Below are 11,587 nucleotides of genomic sequence, written 5' to 3' on the forward strand. Positions count from 1 at the left end.
ACCTGTGTCAGCAGCATGAAGGCGTTGTCCGCCCGCAGGTTCTTCTTCAGGAACTCCACGCAGTGCGCCTCCAGCGCGGGCACTGCGTACTTCTTGGCTGTGTAGAGCGTGGTCATGACGGTCTCGGGCCCGATCTGAACCTCATCCGAGTAGAGGAACCTGGGTGGGGCGGGCGGCCGTGAGCAGGGGCTGCGGCTCCACTCCGTCAGACCCGCGGGGACCCGCACCGGCCCCCACCCCACTGGCCCGGCCCTGAGGAACCTTCCAGAACCAGCATCTGTTGTTCTCAGACCTGCAGACGGGACCTCGCCAAGGCCAATACCAGTGAAAACCAGAGAGAGGCCAAACCACCCAGTCTCCACCCGGGAAACACGTCTACACCGCAGGCCTGCTGCTTTCCCGTGCTGGGGCACCAGGGCCGAAGGCCACCATGAAGGCCAGGGACATGGGACGTTTCCACACCTCCCGACCCATGCGGCAGGCCGGTGGCAAAGCTTGGGGAGGTCTGGTCAATTTGGGGACCGGAAGTGTCAGCCTGAACCGCAGACACTCGTGGGCAAGCGACCCCTGGCACGGCCCGCGTCCAGAGTGGGTGGGAAGCGGGTGAGGCTGTGGCGGCGTGGGAGCCTTGTGCATGGCGGGCGGACGCACAGCACCGAGCAGCCAGGTCCCGCCCCGGTGTGCCAGGAGCCCAAACACGGCCCAGCAGCTGGAGTCCGGGGGGCAGACAGACCCTGCGCCCCAGGAAGCCAGAGGTGCCGCTCAACACCCTGCAGCGCCTACTGCGGCCCCCAGAGTGACCCGCCCAATGTCAGCGTGGGCAGCCAGCGGGACAGGCCCCAACACACCAAGGCGATGGCCCTCTGTGAAGCACGACTCAGCCGTAGTTGTCAAAGCAGCTTACCCTAAGGCAGGGTTTGCCAAACTGCAACCTGCTATCCATTTTTGGTTTCAATGTTTTAAATAAATGACTTTTATTTTTCTAATTACGGTAAAACACACATTAAATGTACCATCCTAACCATTCGTAAGGGCACAGCTCAGTGGCCTTAAGCACATTCACAGGTCGTGCAGCCGTCCCCACCGTCCACCTCCAGGGCTTTCTCATCGTCCCAAACTGACACTGTCCCGTCCCCATTACACACGCCCCCCCCTCCTCCAGCCCGTCACCCACCATCTATTCTCCGTCTCTGAATCTGACTCCTCCAGGGACCTCCCATTGAGTGGAGTCGCACAGGACGTGTCCTTCTGTGTCTGGCTTATGTCACTGAGCACAGTGTCCTCCAGGTCCACCCAGGCTGCAGCAAGTGTCTGGATGCCCGTCCTTTTCAGGGCTGAGTCATGCTCCACTGTCTGGAGGGACCTCACTGTGTCCATCACCTGTCCGGGGACACTGAGCTCGTGTCCACCTTCTGGCCACGGCGCGTCCTGCGGCTGTGTGGAGGGCCAGGGGCGGTTCTGCCTGCGCCCGGCTCCCGGTGCCCCTGGGCTCCCAGCCGTGGAGTTGCTGGGTCGAACGGTGACTCTCCGTTTAACTTCTGAGGGACCCACAAACCATCCCCACAGCGGCCACCCAGCTTCGCACCCCCAGCCAGGCGCGAGGGCCCTGATGTCTCCATGGCCTTGCTGGCTTCCTTTTCTTTTGTCACTTTTGTAATAGCCGTCCTAGTGTGAAGTGATGTCTTAGTATGGTTTTGTCACTTTCCTGAATAAAGCTTTACTGGCACACAGCCCTGCCCGCAAACTGTTCGGCTTCTTCTGCAGTCACAGGGGCTGAGGGGACCAGCGAAGACAGAGCCACCGGCCCCAGGCAGGGGAACCACTGAGGAAGGCGCAGCGCTGCATGACTGGGCTTGTCCCTCAGTGCTATAGCTGGAGGGCGCTGGGTGGCCACAGCACCCATGATGTCCCACGGAGTCAGCGGTTATGGGTGCCGACGCCAACACAAGGACACCCGCCAACGAACTGAGGGCATGGGTGACAAGCAGGGACAAGCACCCTGCACACGGGACCCCGGCCCGGAGGGGCCAGCCCACGCTGTCCTTTGTACGTCCCCGTGTTCATGGTGCGTGTGCCTGGGCCACCTTCGTCATTGGGAGGAAGAGAGCAAACGCTGTGTTCAAAGAGATGTTTTAAGTGTTCGGGGTCACCTTGAGTCGCCCACGGCGAGGGACACCCTGTGTCCTGGGAGCCCAATGGCAAGGAGGAAGGCGTGGACATTCCCAAGTCACCCCGCTGGACAGCCAGGGCCGAGATGTCACACAGGCCACGCTGCCATGGTGCCCCAGCCTCGCCTCTCGTCCGAGGTGGCTCTGTGTCCTGCGACTGTGACAGCCCCCCTCCCCGGGCGCTCACTAGAGCAAAAGTTCTGAAACTTAAAAGGAAAAAAGGTGGCATTTACAAGTCTTACCTCGTGGTGCTTTAACTGTCGACTAGCAAGGATCAAAACGAGGGGCCCGGACACACCCTACACAAGTCGTGGACGGACCCCAAAAACGATGCTCAGTGAGAAGCCAGACACAGAGGCCACGCTGTGTGATTCCACTGATGCGAACCGTGCCGAGCAGGCGCATGCGGAGAAGGGGAGCGGGAGAGCAGGGGCCGGGGCTGGGGGCGCTGCTGGGGGTGCCCGGGTCTCCCTTCTGGGGCGCTGGGAGAACGGCCCTGTGAATATACTAAAGGCCACTGAACTGCACACTTTGTTCGGCATGTGAATTACATGTCAGTTAAAAATACAAAAGTTAAAACGGGGTGGGGGCCTCCAGAGGCCCCCTTGCCGCGGAAGCAAGTTCTAGAAGCTTCTGGAGAGCCAGGGCTCTGGAGGCGACGTCACCAGGTCCTCGTTTCTTCCCTGAGCCCCCCACGCCCTGGGCAGGGAGGCCGGGTCTTACTTGAGCAGCGCCAGGAAGGCGGCCGGCTCCACGTCGGGCAGCTCGATCTCGGCGGACGTGGTGGCCATGCCACCGTTGAACATGGCATCGAAGACGGCGCTGCCCACAGCCAGCACGAACCTGCGCGAAGAGAAGGCCTGGCCACCCTCCACGCGCCCTGCCTGTCCCAGTCGCCCAAGCCCGGGGCGGGGGCTGTGAGGCAAGCGTCCCCGCTGGAGGCACTGGGCGGCAACTCCCTTGCTAGCGGTCACCAACACGCCACGCCCAGGGTCCCCCTCCATCCGTCCCCCTCCACCCCCACCCCCACTCAGTCGGCGCTGGGGCCCCCTTCATGGAAGGGGTGGACACAGGCCGGGGGCAGACAGCCCCAATGGGATAGGGAGGACACTGGGCCATGTAGGGGGCCAGCCTTGGGGGCCTGGAGGGACAAGTGGGCCGGACTGAGTCCACAAGGAGGAGTGCTGGGGCTACGGGGGCCTACCCCACTCCCACACCTGCTGCGTCTTTCCCGGGGACCCGGGGGGCAAGGACTAGCTGAGGGGCCCCCAGCTTCCCCACCAGAGACCCCACGGTGACCACGCTCAGGATGGGGCCACCTGCCCCCAGGTCTACGAGGCCCGTGTCACACGCCCCCAGGGTCCGCACCATGACAAACGCAGGGCTCTGGGCAACCACCCTGCTCAGATACCTCTGCGGTCAGGTGACACCAGCAGCCAAGACAGAGCCAGCCCCACGTGGCACTCGCAGCCTCTGCCCTGCCCGGGGCGCCTCCCCACTGCTCCCAGCAAACCCCGTCAGGGCTCCCCTCTCCCCAACTCGCACTTCCTCCTCCATCGCGGGGTACATGTCCCCCAGCCCTGCCAGGCCCTCACCTGGCCCAGCTGGCCCAGGATTCAACCTCCCCCAAGGGCCAGACCAGAGACCGAGGGCCAGGTGGGCAACCGAGTGTCATGGGGGGAGTAGTGTCCCCTAAAACTCATATCCACCTGGAAACAGGGTCTTTGCAGGTGTAATTAGCTAAAACGAGGTCACACTGGAGTGGCCCTGACCCAGGAACAGTGTCCTCACAAGAAAAGGGGAACTTGGACTCAGACACCGGGAGGGGCCCCGTGACGATGGAGGCAGAGACTGGGGTGATAAGGCCATGAGCCAAGGGACACTGGGGTCCCGAGAGGCTGCGACAGGCAGAAAGGCCCCGTGACACCTGGATCTCAGAGGTCTGGCCCCAGAACCAGGGGGATGGGCCCCTGTGTCTGCCCGTCTGCCTGGGCCAGGCCTGTGTCAGAAACGGCCACACTGCACAGTCAGGGACCTCGTGTGCCTTCGGCAGCAGACGTGGTGGCAGACCCTAGGTCCCAGAAAGGCCACCAGGTCTGAGGGGTCTGTCCCATCTCCAAGGCTCCTGCAGCCTCGGTCCCTGGCCGTCCGGTCACGTGCCGTCCTGGCCTTTGGGTCTCCACATCTCGGCTGAGACGGGCACCTCTCCCCGGGCGCCTTGCTCGCTCCGGCCTCCGGAAACCAGAGCCCCCAGCCCCCACCTCAGGCCTCCCCTTTGGCTGTCTCCTACGCCCCCCTCTGCCAGCTCTGCCAACAGAATGATAAACACATCAAAACCACAGGCAGACGCCGCCTCACCCGCGAGGACGGACAATGACAAGAGTTGACGAGGACGTGGAGAAATGAGCTTCACAGGCGGCTGTGGGAACGTCAGATGTGCAGCTGCCGTGGGAGACAGTCTAGCGGTTCCTCTGATGGTGACGCAGGAGCCGCCACCTGACCCAGCAACCGCACGCCCAGGTGTCTGCCCCAGAGAAAGACACGTCCACACAGACACCGCACAGCCGTGTCCACAGGAGCCGAGTCCACAGCAGCCGAGACGCAGAAACCCCCCAGGTGCCGGCGGCAGATGACGCGTGAATGAGGCAGGTACTTCCAGACAGTGGGGTACGACTCAGCCCTGAAAAGGTCAGGCATCCTGATGCCTGCTGCAGCGGGGGTGGGCCTGGGGGACACTGTGCTCAGTGACACCAGCCAGACACAGGAGGACACATCCTGTGTGCTCCCACTCACGGGAGGTCCCCGAGGAGTCAGATTCAGAGATAGAGAGTAGATGGTGGAGCCAGGGGCTGGGGAGGGGAGGGGAGGGAGTGTGTAATGGGGACCGAGTGTCAGCGTGGGACAATGGGAAAGCTCTGGAGGTGGACAGTGGGGACGGCTGCATGACTTGAGTGTGCCTAAGACCACTGAGCTGTGCCCTTAACAGTGGTTATGATGGTCAAGTTTACATCATTTGCATTTTATCATAGTTTTTTTTAATGTGAAGAAGATCTGAATAGATATTTCTCCAAAAAGGACACACAGATGGCCGATAGACATATGAAAAGATGCTCAAGGTCACTAATCACCAGAGACATGCAAACGAAACCACAGTGAGATCCCGCCTCGCGCCCGTCAGAACGGCCATCGTCAATGTATGAAACGCGTGCTGTGGAGGGCGCGGGGCAGAGGGAGCCTCCAGCCCTGTCGCTGGGACCGCGAATGGAGCGGCCGCCACGAACACAGTGTGGACGTTGCCTCAGAAAAGTAAAGACGGATCTGCCTTCTGACCCGCCAATTGCACTTCTGGGTATTTATCCAAAGAAAACCGGAACACTAATTTGTAAAGATCTGCGCACCCCATGATCACAGCAGCACAATTTACAGTGGCCAAGACACGGAAGCCGCCTAAATGCCCCTCGACAGATGACCGGACAATATGCAATAGAATATGACTCGGCCATTAAAAAAAGAACTCCTACCACTTGCAACGACATGGATGGACCTAACGGTTACTATGTTGAATGAAATAAGTCGGAGAAAGATAAATACCGTGTGATTTCACTCGCATGCGGAATCTAAGGAACGAAAAGAACAAACTAATCAAAAATAGACTCACAGATACAGAGGACAACCTAGTGACGGAGAAAGGGGAAGGGGTGGGGGCTGGGAGAATGGGGTGAAGGGTTGAAGAAGTACGAACTAGTAGCTGATAGACGGTCACGGGGACGGGGAGCTCGGCGCAGGGACAGCAGTCAGCGGTAATGTCACGGCTGGGTGGAGAGCTGGAGGGAAGACAGAGTAATCGGGGGACCGCTTCATAAACTACGTAAACGTCTAAGCGATGTTCTATAGACGTGAAAGGAACAATAGATAAAACAAAATACCAAAAAAAGAAAAAAAAAGAAAAAGCGACATTCATAGGAAAAAAACAAAATCAGGTGACAGGCTGAAGTTTGCCAAAAGGTGCCGCAGACTGACCTGGGTGGGAGGCTGGCTGGAAGGCCGCCCTTGCCTGTCTCAAGGTCATCACCAGAGATGAGGCAGACGGGCCTCCTGGCACAAGGCGCCGAGGACGCCCACCACTGCTTTCCACGCAGGGCACAGAGGGGACAGACAGGCCTTGAAAAGCTGGAGGAGACGCCTTTATATCAGGACAAACAGATGAGGGGCGGTCGTGTGACCAGACCATCCGTGCCCCAGACACAGGCAACAGTGACAGACGTGCACACACCTAGCAAGAGCCCCAAAACACGGAGAGCGGGCCGGCACCCCAGGGGAAAGAGACAACACACCGATCAGGGCTGGCATCCGCACGCCACACGCATAGTCACTGACGGAGCGGCCAGGACGTCGGCAAGGACACGGCAGAGCTGAGCCATGCCAGCCCCAACTTCACCGAAGTGACCTTCACGGACCCCTCAGGCCGGCAGCGGAAGCCGCACATGCCCTTGGGGGCATGCGGACAGCTGCACGGGGCGGCCTGCACGCGAGGCCACACAATGCGCCCGGAGCACCCCAAATGCAGAGGGCTCACGGCCGAAATCAACAACTCGGCAAGGACACAGCAGAGCTGAGCCATGCCAGCCCCAACTTCACCGAAGTGACCTTCACGGACCCCTCAGGCCGGCAGCGGAAGCCGCACATGCCGTTGGGGGCATGCGGACAGCTGCACAGGGCGGCCTGTACGCGAGGCCACACAATGCGCCCGGAGCACCCCAAATGCAGAGGGCTCACGGCCGAAATCAACAACGAAAGAAACGTCAAGAACCCCAAACACCTGGAAATGGATGACACGGGTTCACAGACGGGACACGAGCAACGGTGGACGCGACGCATCCCAATGTGAGGGCTGCAGCTAACGGAGCGGGGCGCAAACACCACGGACCCATCACACAGAGCCCCGGGGTCAGCAAGGACAGCTGCCCTCTCGAGACTAGAGAACGAAGAGCAAATCGAACCCCGAGAAGGAGAGAAGAAAAGCGGGAGCAGGAATTACCGGGTGGGAAACAGACAAAACCCCCAACACCAAAACCGCTGCTCTTTGCGGGGGGAAAAGTCCGTGGCGGAAACTTTAGCTTAAACGGAACAAGGAAACAGAGAAGGGACCAGTCACCGAAATGAGGAGAGGAGGAGGAGCAGGAATCCTAAGGTGGCTTCGTGCCTACGGAGTAAGGGGACAGGATGGGGCGCTTACTTCCCAGAAAGGCACAAACGGCCAGAAACGCCAGTGACAGTGACAAGACAAAATCAAAAACACACCGAGGCGAGAAATGAGCTCTTCTGTTAGACTCTCCCTCCCGCCAAAGGGGCGGCCCCACGGGGCTCCGCAGGGCGGGGGGAGCTGGCAAGCATTCCGGGAGAAGTAACAGCCCCCACCCATAGTCCTCCGGAAGCCAAGGAAGGGGGACAGTCCCAGGCTCCATGGGGGCTGGGGCGGCCACTGGGGAAGATGGCTCAGCAGCTTCTCTCCATGTCACATGGAAGTCACCCCGTAATGCACCCGGGCCATGCGCGCATCTGCCCAGCAGGGCCCTGTGCATGCGCTGTCCCCACGGCGAGGCACCGGGAACACGCCGACCGTGGCGGTGCACACGGCGACACTCAGCAGGACGACGCCTGTGCTGAGGCGCTTCCTAAGACGTGCTGCTGAGACACACGGTGACGAGGACGAGGCTGAGAGTCCATGCTGAGAGAGAAGCCAGGCCAGGGCCATGTCCTGGGTCAACCCAAGGACCCCAAACTCCTAAAAACAGCGAAACTGGAGCGACAGAAAGCAGACGGGTCAGCGGTGGCCGGGGCTCGCGGTGGGGGCTCGCGGTGGGGGCGGGGACCTTTTGGGGCGGTGGGAGCGCTCTCACACTGGGGGGCATAGACTCTACACAGCAGGCCGGCAGATGAAACCAGCCCAAGTCCAGCAAAGCGGACTGGGCCACACTGCCCGACTCTGTGACCCGGTCACTGCGAGTGTGGAAACCAACCTCGATGACAGTGTATAACCATGGAAAGCACCCAGCGAGGTTGCTAAGGGCCACTTGGGGCTATTCACATCTAAACTAAAATTAAACTAAAGGTTCAGGTCCTTGGTTGTGACGGCCACACTTCAAGGGCTCGGTGGCCACGAGTCACCAATACTGGACAGCACAGTTCTAGGATGCTCCCGTCATCATGGTCAAGTTCACTGCATGGGGCCAGGACACAGAGCCAGCTGAGCAAGTATGAACACTAAGAGGGTGTTCAGAAAGAAATTGTCCAAACCCCATAGAAATAACTGTGCCCCCAAAACCACGGGTTTCCGGCACGAACCAGCTGAACATAGCAAAGAACAATTCTCAACAGAGGAAAAAACACTTAAGCAAAGACTGGGCCACTAATGCACACAAGAGCTACACGGTGACGAAAACCACACAACTTTCACAAGGATGCTAAGCAAATGCCCCAAATAAAGACAGTGTCCTGTTAGCGCTCTGTTGGGCGGAGTGGCGGACGGACCGTGGCTGAGTCTGGAAGACCCGCGGTGTTTGCCAGACCGGCCGAGAAAGTGACACACAGAAAGACGGGAACGGCTACCTCCGCAGTTCCCGACACGCGCCACTGAGCCACCGTCACCCAAAAAGGTGTCACTGGACTGAGAACACACACCCTTGATCCCGGCAGGGCGGCCAACGTGCATTTACTGAGCACCTGCCGCATGCCAGTCCTTTCCTGGGCACTCGGGGTGCAGGATGGAAGGGGACAGGCACAGCTCTGCTCACGGCAAGCCGACAACAATGACAACAGGACACGGGTGCCGGGCTGGAGAGTCAGGAGGGAAACGCTGTGTGTGGGGGGGCACTGCAGCGTCCACGGAGCAGGACACGTGACAGGCGCTGGCCCCTCTGCTGTCACACATGCCCCACTTTGCCCTGCACTGAGTTCAGGGGCCACTCTGAGCCCCAGCTGGGACCCTCCAAGCCAGGCTGGGAGCCTTGAAATTAACCTAAGTCCCCTCCCTTTGCCTCCTACAGGCCACCTCAGGCCTTGTTCCCATGTCACCAGTTCTGGTGCTAATGTCTTTCTTCTGCTCTAGGACCCACCCAGAACCCCGCCTGGCATCTCATCGTCCCCTTGGCATCCCCAGATGGGACAGCATCTCCACCTGCCCTGGTTTTCCAGCTCAGGGAGTGCGGGCCGGGGTCCCGCAGGGGTCTCCGGTGTGCAGGGTGTTTGCTCATGGTCAAACTGGACAGACGGGCCCCCGGGGCTGCAAACTGGCGGCCTGAACAAGGGAACTAACTACCCGCTCAGGTGCAGACGGCCACACCCGAGGCGAGGTCACGAGCCGTGCCCTCCAGAAGGCCCCAGGCCAGCCTCAGCCAGCTCTGGGGGCTCCGGCGCCCCTGGGCTTGTGGCCGCATCACCCCGGTATCTGCCTCCATCGTCGCATGGCGCCTGCTCTGTCTCTTATGAGGATGCCTGTCATTAGATTCAGGGCCACCCGGATAATCCAAAACGAACCCATCCTGAGACCCCTAATCACACCTGCAAAGTCCATTTTCCAAAAAAGTTCCCGTCCGTAGGTTCTGAGGTAAGGATGGGAACCTGTCTTTTGGGGGACACCAACCCACTACTCGCTGGGCTTGTGAGTTTGGGGGACAAGCACACCCAGGTGAGGCACCCATGTTGTCACACCCCACCAGGGGTCCCTGACACGCACATGTCACCTGGAGGTGGACTCTGATTCCCTGGCTGAGGGGGGTCCCTGACGCAGGTCACCCGGAGGTGGACCCTGACCCCCTGGCTGAGGGACCCGTTTTCCACTCTGATCTTCACACAGGGTCCCCAAAGCCCCTGGGAGGGATGGGAACAAGGACATTGGGGGGTGGGCGCCTGTGACCAGGCCTCCCCCCACAGGCCACGTGTACCCATGGTCACTCGCCGCTCCCGCGGCGTGGGCTCCAGCCGTCAGCTCCACGTGGGCCAGGTCCCTGCCTTTACCACACTCTGGTCCTCAAGCAGCCCTGGGCCACCACCACGAGCACCTGGTGGGGTCCCAGGGTCCAGCGGCCCTGCACGGGCTGTCCAGTGCACAGGTGGGGAAACAAGCACAGCAAACTCCAGGTAGCTCATGGGGCAGTCAGCCGCCTGACCGCTGCTCGTAAAATTTTAACAACCCGTATGAAGTAATAACCCACAGGCTAGAAAGAAAGGAAAAGAACTAGAAGCTTCAACCAGGTGATCCACAGGGTGGGGCAAGGAGACAAGAAGCATCGGCCTGGCTGGCGACATCCTCCCGACACTAAGCACACGGCGTCAGGGGGCTCTCGGGGCAAAGGGGGACAACTGACGAGTGCAGGACCCGCACAGTGTGCCAGGGAAGTCAGCCAGAGGGCCACCCGGGGACACGGGCCTCACGAAGCCACCAGCACAAGAAAGTGGCCCATTGGTCTGGTGGTGGGCTCGGGGTGCACCCAGAAGCGCTGGCCTCCCTGACCCCATGAGGGGTGGCTCCTTGCCACCATTCCTGGCGGCCCTCCTCCTCGCCCACACGATGCCCCCGGGCGCCCTGCCCGCCATCACTGCAGCCTCTGCGCAGGGCAGACCCGCGGCTCACGACACCTCTGGCCATCTCTCTGGGGCGTCCACCTCAGCCCCTCCAATAAATATCACTCCTGTCCTCCCCTGAGAAGCTGGCTTCAGGAGTCCGGGAAAGCCCTGCCACGGCCCCCACTCTCCCTCACCCGCCAAGCCACCTCCTCACCACGTCACTGGGACGTGTCTCCCCCAGAGAAGCTGAACCCTGGGCTTCCCACGTCCGCTGTCCCCACCAAGCTGGCGTCTCTGGTGGCGTCTCTCCAGACCCACCCTTCAAAGCAGAGGAGGTCACTGCAGCCCAGAGAGCCCCGCCCCCCTGCCTGGCCCCTCCGGTGCCCCAGCCTCCCACCCCTGAGCCAGGACTCCCTCACTGCCCTCAAGCAGAAACCCTGAGGTCCCCCCACCGGGTGGGGCATCCAGCCACGCCCACCCGCCAAGTGCCCGCAGGGCTGCCTGCCGCTGCCCTGGTTTTCCAGCTCAGGGAGTGCGGGCCGGGGTCCCGCAGGGGTCTCCGGTGTGCAGGGTGTTTGCTCATGGTCAAACTGGACAGACGGGCCCCCGGGGCTGCAAACTGGCGGCCTGAACAAGGGAACTAACTACCCGCTCAGGTGCAGACGGCCACACCCGAGGCGAGGTCACGAGCCGTGCCCTCCAGAAGGCCCCAGGCCAGCCTCAGCCAGCTCTGGGGGCTCCGGCGCCCCTGGGCTTGTGGCCGCATCACCCCGGTATCTGCCTCCATCGTCGCATGGCGCCTGCTCTGTCTCTTATGAAGACGCTTGTCATTAGATTCGGGGCCACCCGGATAA

The 11,587-nt window shown here is 61.0% G+C and overlaps 1 protein-coding gene across 3 annotated transcripts in view; it reads right to left on the reverse strand.

The window, feature by feature from the left end:
• Positions 1–9,922, reverse strand: part of BTBD2 (BTB domain containing 2) — a 15,929-nt gene extending 6,007 nt beyond the window's left edge. The window contains exons 1-3 of one of the 3 annotated variants that reach the window (XM_025042971.1): positions 9,904–9,922; positions 2,892–3,011; positions 3–159 (exon numbers count right to left, since the gene is read on the reverse strand). In XM_025042971.1, the coding sequence (XP_024898739.1) occupies positions 3–159; positions 2,892–3,011; positions 9,904–9,905 (279 nt within the window). In that variant the 5' untranslated portion in view covers positions 9,906–9,922. Of the gene's footprint in view, positions 1–2; positions 160–1,174; positions 2,835–2,891; positions 3,188–9,903 lie in introns of those variants that run through there. The other 2 variants (XM_006904064.3, XM_015585944.2) reach the window with 2 other exon arrangements.
• Positions 9,923–11,587: the final 1,665 nt, after the last annotated feature.

The sequence above is a fragment of the Pteropus alecto genome, unplaced genomic scaffold, assembly GCF_000325575.1.
Source record: "Pteropus alecto unplaced genomic scaffold, ASM32557v1 scaffold30, whole genome shotgun sequence".
NCBI lineage: Eukaryota > Metazoa > Chordata > Mammalia > Chiroptera > Pteropodidae > Pteropus > Pteropus alecto.